At 51.6% G+C, this 18,022-nt stretch overlaps 1 protein-coding gene across 50 annotated transcripts in view; it reads right to left on the reverse strand.

The window, feature by feature from the left end:
* LOC123513214 (Down syndrome cell adhesion molecule-like protein Dscam2) overlaps positions 1 to 18,022 on the reverse strand; it is a 424,526-nt gene that overhangs the window by 202,231 nt on the left and 204,273 nt on the right. For 43 of the 50 annotated variants that reach the window (XM_045270253.1, XM_045270254.1, XM_045270267.1 and 40 more), the window contains exon 6: positions 12,108 to 12,257. In XM_045270253.1, coding sequence (XP_045126188.1) covers positions 12,108 to 12,257 — 150 coding nt within the window. Of the gene's footprint in view, positions 1 to 261; positions 386 to 2,118; positions 2,243 to 3,861; positions 3,983 to 4,411; positions 4,533 to 8,246; positions 8,371 to 9,083; positions 9,208 to 12,107; positions 12,258 to 15,745; positions 15,908 to 18,022 lie in introns of all 50 variants that reach the window. The other 7 variants (XM_045270251.1, XM_045270241.1, XM_045270246.1 and 4 more) reach the window with 7 other exon arrangements.

Below are 18,022 nucleotides of genomic sequence, written 5' to 3' on the forward strand. Positions count from 1 at the left end.
TGTACCACGCTGGTGAGAACGGTGAGTCAGGAGGGTGGAAGCACCGGAAGCTGTCCTCAGACGCGATACGACAACGAAAATAGATATAAAGGACATTCTGTAAACTTCCAGTGTGTCGTAACGAGTGAAAAAACATTTTTCCAAGAATTCGGAAGCCAATCTTGTGTCAACAATGCCGGCCTATCACTCTCTCGCTTCCAATTAAAGCCTGGACGGTCTCAGGGCCTCCCACGACGGTGCGGGGTCCGCCGGGCCACTCACCTAAACGAGGGGATGGGATGCGCCTGCGCCTGGCACTGAAGGGAGAAGCTGCTGCCCGCGGCCTTGACTTTGGTGCGAGAGACATCCTCTCCAGGGAACTTTGGGCCTGACAGACCCACCGGTTCTGGTCGAGGGACAACACCAGACTTGAGTAACAGAATAACACCACAACCAGGACGCAAGGAGCCTCTGCGCTGCCTTCCCTGCCGCCCCAGCCCACTCCCGTCCCCCTCCACCCCACCCTGCCTCACACACCAACACGCAGAACAGATGAAGTAATACCGAGACGAATCTAAGAATTTCCCTTTCATACAACGTGTGTAGTTAAGGTGACAAGTGACTACTCGTAAGTGACAAAATGGGGAAGGACAGTGTGTGAGGACTGACGTCATTTACCTGAAGGAAGGAACCGGGAAGCCTTGAGCCTCGCAGAAGACAGAGAAGCTAGAGCCTTGAGCTTTGAGCTTTCCTCTCGTAAAGTCCTCAGAAGCCAGTCGCGGGGCAGAGTGACCAACAGGCTCTGGGTGGCGACAGTCACGAGGTCAGGAGGTAAGGTGAAGGTCACGCAACTCCCCTCGACAGACACACACACACACACACACACACACAGTACACACGCGCGCGCGCGCGCACGCACACACACACACACACACACACACACACACACACACACACACACACACACACACACACACACACACACACACTTTCGTGAGCCTGAATGTCACCGTATCCGCTAAATACCTCAGCACCCTCAAGTGACACGTCGCTCTTGGCATAAAGAACAACAAAAATGTGTACCCGAGTCGCTCAGACATTGTTATCTGCTTTCCCTTGGCTTACACACAGTGCTCGTTGCCCTGACTCAACCCCACTAGCTTGTCCATGAGCTGCTCAAGCGATCCTTTTTATTTTATTTATTTTTTTTACCAAAGCCTTGACAGAACAAAGTGCATACCTGAATGTAGGAGTTGGGTGTCCCTGGGCGTCACAAAATACAGAGAACCCGGTGCCTGCCTCCACCAGGGTTGTCCTGGACACGTCGTTGTTGGGAAGTTTTGGGGCAGAGTGACCCACGGGAACTAATGTGGGGCAGACGAGTGTGAAAAAGGGAGGTGCGAACCTTATATTCAAGGAGCGCCATGTGTGGTGAGGGTGAGCACCCCTCCGTGCACTGCTCCCTCCTCGCCTGACCGGCCACCTTCCCTCCCGCCACCACGACACCTCGCCAGCCGTGCCTCACGCACCGGATATTAGACACAGTTTATCCTCCACCACAAAGCCTGTATCAAAGTGGTCAAGGCAAACTAAAATAGCGAGAGCTGACACCTTGGACAGATTCATCGCCTATAATACATAACTGTGATACAAGCCGCGCCGGCAGGTGAGGTCGCTACGGCCGTTAGCAGCGGAACAGTAGAACACACACACACACACACACACACACACACACACACACACACACACACACACACACACACACACACATGCTGGTCAAGACGGAGCATTTACCTGAAGGCGGGAGATGGGTGGGCCTGTGCCTCACACAGCAGAGGGAAGCTAGTGCCCACGCGGCGGACCTGAGTCCGAGAGACATCGATGTTTGGAAATTTAGGTGTTGACAACCCGACTGGCTCTGTGAGGGTCAGGAAAGGGCTGAGCAAGGCAAAGCAATTCCAGATTCTGACATGAAGGAACAATGACTCCTGCCCGCAACACTCAATGCAAATCTTGCACATTTTGGCTCAGTCTGAGACACGATTGCAGCTACAGATCCAGACAAGACAGAGAACAAACCACTCTGAAAGCCTCACCTTGGAAGTGCCCGTTACCTGTACAGAGGAGCGAGGGAGTTACCTGAACTGTGGCGGCGGATGGGCCTGGGCGGGGCAGGAAAGTGAGATGGCAGTGGCCGCATGGAGGGACTGGCTGCGGGAGGTGTCGGCGGAAGGAAACTTGGGACTCGACAGGCCGAGGGGCTCTGGGGTGAGCGGGGCAATGAGTAACACGTAAACTAGCGTGTCACGTGGAGCCTCGAGCTCAGATGTTCCTTCCTAAATGCTAATTATTTCTGTAATTAGTGACGTGACGCGATACTAACTGTGAGACCTTACTGTCCTTACACTACATAAAAAAAAAAAAAAGAGTATAACTAAATCAAGCAAAGCCGAGGGACACAACACAGCCAAACCACAACAGTGAAGGAAAGACATTCCCAACAGAAAGCTGTAGACGAAAACCAAGCTCCCGCGACACGGTGTGCTCACAGCCACCTCTAACACACCAGCCTCAAGTGTGGATGAGGCGATGAGTGACAAATTACCTGAAGGTGGGAGTCGGGTGACCCTGAGCGCGGCAGAAAAGCGGAAAGGTGGAGTCAACCTGGCGTCCCTGTGTGCGGGAAAGGTCAGAGTCTGCCAACTTAGGCGCAGAAAGTCCTACAGGGTCTGGGGAGGAGAGGAGAGGCCATGGTGGCTTATTCAGACAGCCGGAGCGCCGCGAGGAACCTGGTAGCGTAGGAGTGAGTAGATGCCGCTCAATACAGTACTACGCCGCCGCCTCGATGGTTACATATTCAAATGAACAACTAACGTGACGAGCGACAAGACCCCGATATGCTGCACAACTTAGGGCTATCATGAATTAATCAAACTCAGAGTTCATCACAATCACCAATCACTAATCAAACGTCGCCAATCTCGCTGCTACAATCTTCCCTCAGTGAAAAAGTCAAGCAAAATAAATGTTGCCATTCCACTTTGCTGAGACACGTCACTGAGCAGCCTCGTCTTGTTGCGCTGTGGCCACATTCCTGCGGAACATTTCAGCCTGCAACAGCAGACACTGTGTCCCATCAGCGCGAGAGTCCCTTACCTTGTCTGCGGGGGCGGGCTTGCCTGTGCTGGACAGAAAAGGGAGACGCTGCGCCTCAAGGACACCACAGTGCGGGTGAGGTCATCCAAAGGTGTTTTGGGCCAGATGACCCCACAGGATCTGTTGCCCAAAAATCAAATGAGAATAAAGTGCGGCCTGAGAGCTACGAGAGAGGATCGTCAGTCCCTCCTTCCTTCCCCTAATGGGCTGCACCTCGACGCACCCTCAGTCTAACACCAACCCTTACCGTCTCGATGGTATCAACCAATGTATATTGAGCCGGGGAACAAAACACATGCAGGCAATACGTGGTTATATTTCCTTTTGATGGACAATACAAGACTCGCGTGGCACCAGCGAGTCTGGTGGCGCACATGAGATATGAAAGACAGGGTGAGGCCAGGGTGTAATTGCCTTACACCAGAGATGTACTTGGGTGGTGATATGAGCCTAATATGGGTACCACTATAAATAAAATTACTTGCACCACTAATGGGTGGAAGCTGGACACGCTTCCCATACTCTTCAAGTATACCTACAGGAGCTATAGGCCATACCATAAAAAAAAAAAAGTGAAAGAGGCTGAAAAGCTGAGGGTTGAGGGTTGAGGGGCTGAGGAGCTGCTTTGTGTAGCTGAGACGAGGAGGCGAGTCGAAGGGTCTGCACAAACAGGAGATCAGTGCGGTCTTTCATTTAATAAGTGTCACACGGCAGGAGATGACCTACCTGTACTGGGGAATGGGAAATCCCTGCGCCGGGCACAGAAGCCCGAAGCTGCTCCCAGCCTCTTTAATAGCCCGCACGATGTCCACGCTGGCCACGCGGGGGCGGGAATGACCCACGGCCTCTGGGGAAGGTTAGCGAGACTCAAGTGTTTGTTTAGCATGAGGTGATGTAAACGTTCCCCTCTACCTTCCGTGTCTTGGCTTGAGGGAAATGGTATCCCACAGTCTGTTTTGGCAACAGGACGCACAAGGCGGAGTGTCGGGTCAGGGCCGCCGCGCTGCCTAGGATAGCACCAACTCCACTCCACACTGTATGGTACCTTATGTGGCACACAACTACGCCCTGCCTCCAGGCGAGGCGTTAACAGCCTTTCATGGCGGCAGCGGGTGGCACGGCGTAGCCGCGCGCCGCACCTGTCACCGGCATCAAATAGCGCTCCGGACCTAACCATGTGCACGATGCAGACGAGAAGCGCCTGTTTGGTGTACGCCACTCTGAGGCACGCACATTACACACGGTCCGCCGCCGCCACACCTTCCTATAGCGTTACCTGAACTGTGGGACTGGATGGCCTTGAGAGACACAGAAGAGCGAGAGGCTGGAGCCCTGCGGGTGTGACGTGCGGATAAGGTCTTGGCTAGGAACTTTCGGGCCGGAGAAGGCAACAGGCTCTGCAGAAGAACACGAATCCTCAGTCCTCATTCTCCAGCATCAACCCAACTCTCCCCAACCAACTCCACCCCGACCAGGCTAGCCCAGCACCACCTCCACCCCTGCAGCATCGTCTCCAATACCTCTAAATCACCACCGCCAGTAACTTCGATTTGTTCCCGCAAGAAAAGAGCGCGCGTCTGGTCTGGTCGGGTACAGCCTTCACTACGAGGCACTACACGAGGCGCGCCGGCCAACAACCTCATGATATACAACGGCAGATGTCGAACCCATAAAATATCCCGCTTTATCGATATGCTGGACCACCTGATGCAGCTGTAATACAGTGGGACGGCCAGGAGGAGGAGGAGGAGGAGGAGGAGGAGGAGGAGGAGGAGGAAAGAAAAGATCTGATACGTGTAAGGATGAGGTGTGTGTTATTTTCCCTGCCACGTCCTCGCCTCGCTGACTTGAGACGTGTCCAGTGTGTGTGTCAGTGTACTGGCTCCTCCTCACTCACACAGGCGCCGCCGCAGCGCTGATAAGCGCGTCCTTATCTCGACAGTCTTACCCTCATTCCGGTCATACAAATATTATATATCCACAATGAACAGTTCTGACCCGCCGCTCGTAGAGGTTTGAATATCTAATGAGGGATTCTTGACTCTAAACTGAATTATATGAATCTTAAGTAGATGAGTAATTTATGCAGCCTCCGTGCGTCAGCCGTCACCAGCGAGTGGCGGCAGGCGTGGCTCAGGGGCAGGAACGGCTGCACCACTACGCTCAAATCACCCACGCCCGCACGCCCATACGCCCCACCCGGGAGTAACGAGACTGGTTGCCTTCCTCGGCGCTCCAGGAGGGCTACCTATCGCCGCGGAAGTTGAAGACTACCTGTACGCTGGAGGGGGGGAGCTCTGGGCCTGGCAGAAGATGGCGAAGCTGGAGCCGGATCGTCTGATGGAGCGAACCACGTCCTCGCTCACAAACTTGGGTGCCGCCAGCCCCACTGGTTCTAGGGGGGAAAGGGTGTGGCCGTCAAGATGTGGTGGTGGTGGTGGTGGTGGTGGTGGTGGTGGAGCACACGGTGGTGTGTCACGTGTTGTGATGGCTTACGGTAACACTCGCCGTGAACAAAGGAACTCCATGAAGAGAAGATTTTTGGACGCTCGCACTAACTTCACTAAATACTACAAAGACCCTAATGGTGATCATACAATTCCCGCCCTCTGACGTGGAGGCAAAAGCAGTAACCAGATCAGATTAAGCTACAGCCGCATCCTTCCGCACAACAGACACTTGGCGCCGGAGAGGGGGTGAAGGCGCCGCCAGGGGCATGTGCCCGCCCCCCAAGGCCCACCCGGCGCTGCTCACAGCCTGCCACATAAAAGCAACTCGACAAATCTTATTGTGGCGGCGGCGGCGACTCATCTCGTGGTCCCTCGCCACCTGCCGCCGCGGACCAAGCTTTATGAGCACTGGCGAAACTTTCAGCATTCCTGACTCAGCATTCCTCTTTCGCCTTGCCGGAAAAAACAGCAAAGGGAACACTTTTCTGCTATAATCTCCTCTCATATGAGAAAATACAGCTAATTCATCGCAAGGGATCCGCCCGGCATAGACCTTCTGGTCGCACCACTCAGGTGAGTCTGCAGACAACACTCCCGATCTCCGCAGCGCGAACACCGCAAGTTCCTTCACCGGAATTTTCCACCAACACCCCCCCGCTCCAGACGCCTCCACCACACCCACAACCTGACCTGCTGTTAGTGCTGCACTCATCACCCTCGCTACACCTGAAGTGTCACTAAGAGGCGGCCGCACAAACTCTACTCGCGTTCAGCTAGCCGATTATAAAGAGAAAGAACCACCACCAAGACGAGAAGCATGAGAGTGTAGCAGCGGTATACCTAAAGCTGGGTGCCGGGTTGGCCTGCGCCTGGCAAAGAAGGGTGTAGTCCTCCCCGACGTCCACGCTGACGGTGTGGATCTTATCGTCAGAGGGAAGACGCGGCGCCGAGCTGCCTATGGAGTCTGTGGGGCGGCGGCACGGGGGCGGTGGTTGAGAGATAAATAAGTGAGGGAACAACATGGGTTAAAGGAAAGAGGGAGTGCGGGTGACGTGCGAGGAGTGAGCGACAAAAAGGTTGAGGAGGAGGAGGAGGAGGAGGAGGAGGAGGAGGAGGAGGAGGAGGAGGAGGAGGAGGAGGAGGAGGAGGAGGAGGAGGAGGAGGAGGAGGAGGAGGAGGAGAACGAGGAGAATGAGGAGCAAGAGGAGGAAGAGGAGGAGGAGGAGGAGGAGAAGAAAAAGAATAAAGAAAAAGAAAAGAAGAAGAAGAAGAAGAAGAAGAAGAAGAAGAAGAAGAAGAAGAAGAAGAAGAAGAAGAAGAAGAAGAAGAAGAAGAAGAAGAAGAAGAAGAAGAAGAAGAAGAAAAAGACATGACAAGACAAGAAAACACATGAGAAATCAATAGAAAAGAAGAGAAGTACTGTGTGTGTGTGTGTGTGTGTGTGTGTGTGTGTGTGTGTGTGTGTGTGTGTGTGTGTGTGTGTGTGTGTGTGTGTGTGTGTGTGTGTGTGTGTGTGTGTGTGTGAAAAGAATACATGCACAAAGAAAATGAAGACGCTACTGCCGGCCACCATAACAACATATCATACACACACACACACACAAGGCGGCTTTCATCTCCTTCCTGCTGGGTTGCTGTAGGGTACCCGACACCTCTTTCTACCACCACCACCACCACCACCACCACCACCACCACCACCACCTCCTCCACTACCTCCACCTCCACCGCTCCACCATAAGCAACGTGCAAAATCAATGGAGCAGTGACACAGCGCCCAGACGATCACGAGGGACGAGCGTGGAGGGGCGAGCAAGGAAAGCATGGCGAAAACGAGGAGCCAAGGAGGAGCAATGAGGGTGCGGTCGCTACTCCTGGCGGACGTACCCAAAGAGCGGGGGCGGGTGTCCCTGCGCCGGGCAGAAGAGGGAGATGGTTGAGCCTGCCGACTCCTGTACTATGTCTCCTTTTTCCCGGCGGGGGAGGTGCGGCTGGCTGCTCCCTACGGGGTCTGAGGGGCGGGGAGGGGCAGGAGGAGAAGGAGGTGGAGGGGGAAGTCCAGGAGGAGAAGGAGGAGGTGGAGGGAGAAGGCCAGGAGGAGGAGGAAGAGGTAGTGGTGGAAGGCCGGGATGAAGTGAGAGGGATACAAAGAGGGGGAAAGAGGAGAAAGGAGATAAGGGCAAGAGGAAAGGGGACAATTACGTCATATTTCACATCTCCCATCGTGTTCCCGGCCTCCCCTCCCTCTTCGCCACCCCCTCCGCCTCCACCACTGCGCTCCGGACCTGGTGCCGGGATCAGAACGGCTTGTTTCTGCCCTAAACCTACGAGTACATTTTCCCGGCCTGCACACGCCGGAGGAAACTCGCAACTTTAGTAGTCTAAACACCGCTCCTCTTCCTCCTCCTCCTCCTGCTGCTACTGCTCCTCGCCTCCACGCCGCGATAGGTTGTGGTGCACTTAATGATATTTTACGTCCTCCAGGTAAAGGTAATTCCTCCTTATCAATAACTTACGAGCCAACACTTAGGAGAGGAGTGTGGCTGCTGCGTGGGCGATGGAGGAGGTGTGGAGGTGAAGTGTGGGGAGAGGGAAGGGGAAAAGCGGTGGGAGAGGAAGGAGAGTAAGGGGAGAGGCGATGAGGTGCGGCGTGGTGTGACTGACCTTGTCGCGGGCGGCGGGTTTGCCTGAGCCTGGCAGAAGAGGGCGAAGGAGGAGCCGCCCCTCTGGGTCAACATGGATCCCGTCTCCTTGGTAGGCAGCCGTGGCCCCGTCAGACCAATCGCCTCTGTCGCCACAACGCCCCATCAACACCACGCCACCATTCCAGCCCCACCCCTCGTCCTCCCTCTCCACCTCCCTCCCTCGACCCCGCCGCCGCTCGGCCAGTCCACTTTAGGTTGGGAGCGATTTTATCATCCGCAGTTTTATTTATGGGTAAGAGTGGCTCTGTATTGTATGTTTTAAGCAATATTAATCGGGGAGTGTTATCAATATACACTTTTGAACCATAGTTTACTGTAAAAAAGGCGATTTCCCGGCGGTGGCAAAGTGGCAGCTGTGAATTAATTAAATACAGTTTGTCAGCCATATTTCTCGCGCTACAAAGGACAAGATAGTGGCTGCGCTACCATAACGAGACTCCGGCACTACCTGGTGGCTGGAGGCGGCGCGGCCTGAGCCTCGCACAGCAGTGTGGTGGCCAGCCCGCTCTCCACCTCGAAGTTTTGGGCTTTGTTTCTGGAGGGCAGCCGCGGCCTCGAGAGTGCCAGCGCCTCTGCAAGCAACACTTAGCTGTTGTTGCGCGCCCAGCTATTCCCGACCTGAGGAATGTGGTGCCCCTGAGCCCCGCTCCAGAACTATATGAAGTCTTCCCATCTGCTCAGACAGACATAAGCTAAGTGGTCATGATCCCATAACGTGATGGTGGCCTCTCCACTGACCTGTCCCTCCCCGCACTCAAGGCAGGCCCGGCAACACCCCCCCCCAGTCTCCCAGTACCTGAAGGTGGGCGGAGGGTAAGCTTGGGCCTGGCAGGGCAAAGTGGTGGGGCTCCCCGACGCCACGAGGAAGGTGTGAGAGCGGTCACGGGAAGGAAGCCGCGGTGCGCTACTGCCCGCAGCACCTGAAACATGCGCACCCTCACCCTCACACGTCATCCCTCATCCCTCTCCTCCCCTCCCTCACCACCTTGCACTAGTCTAGAGGGAAACTATGTATACCACCCTGGCGCGTCACAGGCCTAATTAAGAAGACTTTTGTACCCAAAACACACACACACACACACACACACACACACACACACACACACACACACACACACACACACACACACACACACACACAGTTTCAGGCTACCAGGGAGATAGTCCACTCAAGGAATGGAACAAGGACAGCTGTGCCTCCCCTCCACAGAGCCCAGTGAGTGGGAGGGGAGGGCGTGAAGAGGGACGCGCCACAGTGATAAACCAAAGAGCAACACTTACCTTCGCCGCCCACAGGTGTCCGGGAGACGAGGACTGACCGACCGTCAATGCTACTTGTGACTCAGAAAAACATATCAGTATTTATGACGTGATTGTGTGTGTGTGTGTATGTATGTGCGTACGTGTGTACGTACGTCAAGCAGAACCTACAGCTACACGCTACCGTTTCCCATCCTCCTACCTCCCTTCCTCCTTCCCTCACTCTCTATGTCAAGATTGTGCTAAAAACTCCAACGCGTTAGTCCGAGCGGTGAACGCCTCGCTGTGTCCCGCGCAGCCCTCGACCCGCGGCCCAACACTACTACACCCTCACAGGCAGAGGCAAGGCAAGGACAGTGTGGCTCTTACACTCGGCATCAGACCAGTGGCGGCAGAAAGAACTTTTGACAACAGCAAGTGACAGCAGCGGCTCAGTCAACAGGCCGTGATGAAGTTAACTTATTTACAATTGGATTTTGATATGCAATGTAAAGCCAATTGGTTGATTTGACTACGTGTGATTTAGCTTGAGCGAGACGGCAGGGGTACCCTATCCCAACATTCAGGCTCCTTGTTCACCCGGCGGCAACCCCAGACACACGCCGCGGCGGAAGGTGACATTTACCTCACTGGCTCACTGGCTCTGTTCACCTCAGCACCTCCGCCGCGCTCGAGTCTTTCCAAGGTTGTCGCCGGTTTCACTTAAATCTATTCATATATTTCATTTTATATTTCACTGTGCATGCATGAATGACCTCTCTCTTTGCTTACGTTACGTTAATTATTTTGGTACAAATACTCAAGGTCATTATATATTTGTCATTAAGAAACAATACTAAAATTAAGTTATAATCTACCCTTCCCATTCCTAGCTTTCTACTTCCTGTATTCGCTAACTCTCCTCTCTCTTTACACCATACCTCTTCTCCTCCCCTCCCTCCCTCTCCCCCCGTCCCTACAGCACCAACAAATCTCCCAACTCCTCTTTTTCACCTCCCACTAACCCCCTATTATCCTCCACTAACCTTTATTATTCCTCCCACACCTCCTTCCCTTGCTATGCCTACCTACCCACTCCCCTAACCGCTTCCCATCCACCCGCCACCCTCCCAGCACCTCAGCGTCACACCTCCCTCCATACATTAGCCAGCACTTACTCGCCCCGCCCCAGGCCCTCCCCAGCCCCGCCCTCTTCATTTATTCAGGGTGAACTTAAGCCTGATTGAGAGGACGAGGGGTGAGTAGAACGCGGCGACACCTGCTCATGAGTTTGGCATTATATACGAAACTTGCTCAGGGTGGAACAGAAAACGAAGCTCAGAGGAGTGACATGACGTAGAAGTTTTTGTGTGTTGAGTGTCTGGTGTTTTTTTTTTTTTTTTCATTATTCGTATTTATTTATTTTCGATCTGTTTGTTTTATGTAATGGTGTTTGTTTCGGTTTGTTTATCATGACTCATCATGGCTAAGTAAACAAGTGTGTGTAATTCAACTTCTATTTTGTATGTGTTTCTTTTTTCTTTATTCATATTTATTATTTTCTTTCTTTTTAATTACCCTCTCTCTCTCTCTCTCTCTCTCTCTCTCTCTCTCTCTCTCTCTCTCTCTCTCTCTCTCTCTCATAACCCACCTCTCTTTTCTTTTCCTTGACTTTAACTGGCTCATTCTGTCTCTCTCTCTCTCTTTTTCTCTTATCTCTTTCCTTCTCCTCTACACTCTCATTCCTTACTAATTACATCCACTAATCTCTTACTCTTTTCTTTCTTTCATTCCTTTCATTTCGTTATATCTTTATCGCCTTTCTTTATCTCATTAACTTTTTACATATCTACTTTATCATTATCAGTCATTCCACTGTTTCTTCTTACATTCCTTCCATCTCCCTTTCCGCTGCCTCTCCCATCCCCTCTCTCTTTCATATTCCTCCCATTTTTCTCCCTAATATCCCGTAACCTGCCTCATATCCTCCCCATTCTTCTCCTTCCAAACTCTCTCCATCCATATTAAGTCTTTCCTGATCCCTTGTTCATCCCATTTTTTCCCTTTCTTTCCTTTCTCTCAGGTTTAGTCTTGTCTCTCTTTTTATTCCATACCTTCTTTATTCTTCTGTTTGTTTCTTCTGTTCTTATAGACCTTCGAGGATTTTTTTTTTTTTTATCCTGCTACTGTTTTTTTTGTTTTGTTTTTCTTCGTCTTTCTTTCTTTTTCTGTTCCCTCCGATCTATTCCATTCTTACTTATCTCTCCTATCTCAGTGATCCTTTTATAGACCTCCTATTTTCCTCCTTTTCATCCTCTTCTCCTATTCCTTCTACCCATCCTATTTCTGCCCTTTCTACCCATACAACCTCTATTCTAACACATCCAATTCTTAAACTCATCTTTTCCCTTCCCCTAACACTTTTTTGCATGTTTCTATCCCCTATCTTCTTCAATCCTTCCTATTCATTCCTTCCATGTTTCTAGACACCCATTCTAATCTAAACGCTTTCCTAAAATTTCCTATCCTGTCTGTTCCTACCCTTCCTTTTGCGTCCCCGTCAGAGGCTCGCGGGACCTACCGGAGATAACAAGACGTCCAGCAGTGGCAGAGAGGCGGGTCTCCTGGGTGAGGCGGTGAACGGTGCGGCATTTGTAGCTCTTGAAGCCGTCCTCGGAGCTAACGGAGCGGATGTGCAGCTCGCCAGAGGGAAGCACCAGGTATTTGCCATCTACAGGGGCGACACACAGGCGGAGATTAGAAAGTGGTCAATAGCACGCTGATACGGAGACCCAGACACGGAGATGAGTGTGCTGGAGGGTCTGCATATCAGCTCTGACGGGACTTGTGGTACTGACTCGCCCTTGGGTCTTGTGTGACGGGGCAGGCTGGCTCACTCTCTCTCTCTCTCTCTCTTCCTGTATTCTATTCTCATGTGATGGTTTGTTGTGGCTGTTTCAAGATTTATTCTGAATTTGTTTGTTGAAGGTTAATATTTTTATGTAAAATTAATTTGTGTTAATTTAAAGCTATTTTAGTAATGTGAATTATGTGTGTTTGTAAATAATATGGAAAAAAGATGGCTTCACTTCTACATTTTTCTGTTCCTGTAAGTTGATGAATTGTTATGCCAACATTTACTGATTCTTGTCTGACTTTAAGATTAATTTCAGTATTAGTTTTGAGATTACTGGTGTTGAAAATTTACTTTAAATGATATTTTTAACCTTTCACGGAACCAATATTTAAATCATTAGCAATTAAATCATTACAGCCTTTAAGAATTCAGAGTGAGCCAAGCACCGCCCACCGCAGCACTAAGCCACGCCCCGCCAGGTCCAGGGGAGAGGCAGCGCCCGCCACACACAAACAAATAGACACCCACACACCACACATCCACCTTCCAGCACAAATACAAAAAAGGGAACCTTGTGAGATGTGAGTCTTAATGAGCCCCGGGACGCGTGCAAACCCTTCCCTCCGCCCCCCTCCTGCTGGTCCCGCCCACTCTGCCTCCCACCGCCTCCCAGCCCCGCCCACGTCGTCCTTCATACTCCGCCCACATCCGTCTTGGTGTAGGCAGGCCAGGAGGCTTTAGGAGGCTGGGGCAGACGAGCATGGCAGGGAGGCACACCACTGAACCGTGACAAAAAGTTAAGCTGGATGTGTGGTGAGAAAAAGACAACGTAAGCTTAAAGTAAGATGTACATATGTGTGTTCTGAGGGAAGTGTTAGCCCAGCTGAGTCACTGAGGGCCACCACATTACTGACGAGGGGACTGTTGGTGTCACGTTGCTACTCCAGACTGTACTGAGGAAATTGGAAGGGAGGGTAGTGTTGTGGAGCAACGGCCCAGTCCATGACTCAGCATGGCTACACACTCACCCACAGCCTTAGATCTACACTCATAACATTCACATTCAACAGCAAGAGTAATCAATGGAAGTCACTTTACGATATTTGACTCTTACTTTACTTTGTCACCAGATCTGGATAAAAACATGAATCTTGTTCAGTTAATTTACTTTCTTGCAAAAAGTGAGTGATTATTAAATATTCAATTCAACTACAAGCAACATCAATTTTCTTCATTATAAAGTCTAAAAACAATTTACTGCATTTCAACTTCTTCAATATGAAAATCTCCAAATAATTAACAAAACTATTATCTTATTCCTAGCAACATGCAGCATTTAAATAAATAGACCCAGCCTCCACTCAAAGCACAGCATACTTATTCTAGGAGCAGACATAAGTAGTAGTTAGACAAGAGAACGCCGCCGCTGGCCAGACAGAGGCCGGACAGGTGGGCAGCAGGTGAGGTGATAATGAGGCGGCAGGAGACACTGGCGTGGACGGATGCCGTTTGTTATTCAGGGCTAAATTCAGCGATGACCCGAGGCTGCCGCAGGGCGCCAGTGTCTCCTCGCCGCCACAAGGAAGTGATTAGTAACGAGTGTGGAGCTTGCAGGGTCAGCGGGGGTGGTGCTCTCTCGTTTCGGTGCTGCGTCGCTGCTGCTCCCCCGCCGACCCGCACTGCACCCCACAATGGTAGTACAAGGGGGGAAGGTGAAGCAGTGGCACAAGATAATGGTAACACACAGGTAAGAACACCCCCAAGCAGGCCCGCCGGGGAGGGGAGAGAGGTGAGGCATGGATCGGTAATGACGTCACCAGCTTCCCGCCACACCACTTCCGCCAGCCACACTTGCCCCCCTCCCCCCTCCCCCCCACCATCACCGGCCAGGACTTGTTTGAGACTGGAGAATCAGGAAACACAATGGCAAAACAGTCCGCAGGAGTCAAGGGAAGTGTGACCCTGAGTCTGGCCATGACACGCCAGCAAAGCCATAAAGGTGACACACGTGGCGGTGCAGACACACAGGGCAACGCAACAAGCTTATCACAATAAGGTAGTGAGCCGCCGCCCACACATCCTGGGGGCGGGCAGCATCTGGGCATCCTTCACCTGCAGGGAACAAAGGGCATATCCTCGGGTGCATTCTTCCCTTCCCTTACTGTACCACACACACTCAGAGCTGCCAGCCTTAGTGCCTCGAGACACCAGTGCTTGGCCAGGAGGGAAGAGAAGGAAGAAGAGGATGAGGAGGAAGGCAGCAGCAGAAGGGGTACCGTAGTCGCGCGAGGGATAGTAGGCCATGCTGTCGTCGGTGATCCAGGCCTGCACGGTGACGAAGTCGGCGACGAAGGATGGGATGGAGCACTTGAGGATGGCCGCGTTGCCCCGGATGACAAACTCGTCGCTGACTCGCGTCTCGTACGGCTGAGCCACCACTGTAACACCGGCCGCGATCTCGTCAGCGCCTGCACGCCCCACACCAGCATGCCTCGCCCTACACCTATACCATGCACACGCCAGCGAGATGCCCCGGGGTGAGTGAGGGAGTGATGCGGTGAGAGGTGAGTGGTGATGACGCCGAGTGTGGAAATGAGGGAGAGTAATGGCGCTCCACGACGATTACTTCGACGACTATCGGTGACAGACAGACAGAGAGAGAGAGAGAGAGAGAGAGAGAGAGAGAGAGAGAGAGAGAGAGAGAGAGAGAGAGAGAGACCAGAAAAGTACCAACGATCATAAAATTGCCTTCCTTCCCTCTAAAGAAATTGCATTCCTCTGGAGGGGAAACAATACGCTTAATTACAAGCCGCTGAGCCCCTCAAGAGGAATTCTCCATTAGTGGGTTTCTGCAGCAAATTAACTCCCTGCTTGGCGGCGTCTGTATCTCACCACCTCCGCGCCGCAACTCACCTACACCTGCACACCTTAATGCCTCTCTTACGGAAAGGTCGCGAGTCGTAACACCGTCGCTAGCACTTTCTTCCTTCACCGGGGTAGTGTTATTTTCTTCACCGCGCCGCCTGTCTCCCAGTAACTCCCAGTAGGTCCCAGAAACACGCAAATATCGCCAGGAATTATGGACAATCACGTAAATAAAGGAAAAAGCGGGAGACGTAACTTGTGCTTTTTACGAGTACAGCTTGCAGGAAATGCTGGCGGTGACGGAGCTGAGGGGCGTCGCGTTAAGCCTTCCTGCGCCTTTGGGAGGAGGAGGAGAAAGAAGAAGAGGAGGAGGAGGAGGAAGGGAGGGATGATAGCCGCGTCAGCAATTTCGTGAAGGCAGAAGAAAGGGAAGGAAGGAAGGAAAGAAAGCGTCAGCAGTTTGAAGAGTGGAGGAAGGAGAGAGAGAGAGATTTTACCATACTGCCGGCCCGAGTAGTACTGGCGCCCCTCGGAGTCCGCCCACGCCTGTACACTGACGAAGTCGGCGACGAAGGAAGGAATCATACACTTGAAGATGGCCGAGTTCCCCGCTAGAACGTCCTCGTCGATCACCCGCGTCACGTACTTCTGTGCCACCACTACGAACAACACCACAACACCACTTATACACCTCTCAACACTACAACACCACACCCATACACCTCTCTTAACACCACACCACTACTATGAATGACAATACAACACCACTTATACACCTCTCAACACCACAACACCACACTCATACACCTCTTAACACCGCAACACCACTATGAATGACATCACACACACCTTTTAAAACACCACACATGACCACCATATTCTTACAGCTCTAAACATCACATACTTTCACAACACCACTACAAACAACACCACTCCTCATTATATTTATGGACAGTACCATATAATGTCACTCTATACCACCTCGCAACACCATACATGCTAAATACGTCTCATAGCAACACCACACTTGATTTGCGACACTAGACAACACCAAACCAGCTTCTCTGCACTGACTGACAACACCAGATTTATTAATACACTCTGACAACATCACCTAAATTAACTTCCACTTCATCAACACCACTAATACTTTCTACCACACTCAACACAATACCACAATAGTAATCAAAGAGTTTCATCCACCACCACCACCAGAACTATCAACACCATTAACACCACTATAGTCTCTTGCTTCCTCAGAATATGAAAAATTATACTCTTGGATACCACCACCACCACCACCACTACCACTACCACCACCATCACCACCACCAATATCAACACCAACTGACATTCTCACAAAACTCCTCCAAAGTAAATGAAACACCTTCGACAACACCACCTCCTCTCTTGGAACACTTCAAACTCCTCCACTCACACACACACACACACACACACACACACACACACACACACACACACACACACACACTACAAGGTACAACTCCTCAGAAAAAAAAGGAAAGAGGATGAACAAGATAAATTCAATTCCTTTTCTTTCCTCGAGGTAACAACTGCCAAACTTTATAAAACTCCTCACGCCTCCACGGAATATTTTAAAGCGATATTTCTTTTTCTCACTGTTTTCAAGGGATCCTCTCTCTCTCTCTCTCTCTCTCTCTCTCTCTCTCTCTCTCTCACGACACTCCCTCTTCATAACACCCACGCCAAACAGTAAACACCAAACAACACCAACACGGCCATACCTACACCAACACACCCACTCTCTATCTCACGACACTCCCTCTTCATAACACCCACGCCAAACAGCAAACACCAAATGACACCAACACGCCCATACCTACACCATCACACCCACCCACCCACCCACACAGAACCAGCAGCAACACACACCAAGAACAAGAACCCGTGTCTACAAAACATTCCTCTCTGTCATACCGTGTAGCTACAATGAAACCTCACTTTACGAGCCCCAAAATGGCACGACCCGCGCTGTGACAGGAGTGGTAATATGTGTGTGTGTGTGTGTGTGTGTGTGTGTGTGTGTGTGTGTGTGTGTGTGTGTGTGTGTGTGTGTGGAGACATTATCGACTTGGTACTTGAGTCTCGCTTGTGGAGGGCGTGTGAGAGAGGGGAAGGAAGAAAAGAAAGCAGTGTTGAGAGGACGAACGAGAGAGAGAGAGAGAGAGAGAGAGAGAGAGAGAGAGAGAGAGAGAGAGAGAGAGAGAGAGAGAGAGAGAGAGAGAGAGAGAGAGAGAGAGAGAGAGAGAGAGAGAGAGAGAGAGAGAGAGAGAGAGAGAGAGAGAGAGAGAGAAGATCCTTAAGAGGATCATTTTTAGTCTGAAAATCGTGACGCTACCGAGATCCAACCAGAGGAGGAGGAGGAGGAGGAGGAGGAGGAGGAGGAGGAGGAGGAGGAGGAGGAGGAGGAGGAGGACTAGCATACAGAGAACGATTTACCTCCACATAAATCTAACGGAAAAACACAAACCGCCGTCGTGGGTGTGATCAGCGTGAGACAACACAGACTTAGCAACACAAAGTGGAGGCGGCAGAGGCGGCAGAGGGAAGCAGGGACGGCAGGGGAGCAGAAGGGAAACGGAGGACGAAAAGAGGAGAGGGGGCAGCTTTGGGGGAGCGAGGTCTTACAGCACTAATGAATGCTAATGAGATAACGAGAGCGGAGAACACGAAGCGAAGGAGAAGACCATGGAAAATATGGACAAAAAAGAGAAAAGGTTATAGAGAGAGAG

This window comes from Portunus trituberculatus, chromosome 35 (genome assembly GCF_017591435.1).
Source record: "Portunus trituberculatus isolate SZX2019 chromosome 35, ASM1759143v1, whole genome shotgun sequence".
NCBI classification, from domain to species: Eukaryota; Metazoa; Arthropoda; class Malacostraca; order Decapoda; family Portunidae; genus Portunus; species Portunus trituberculatus.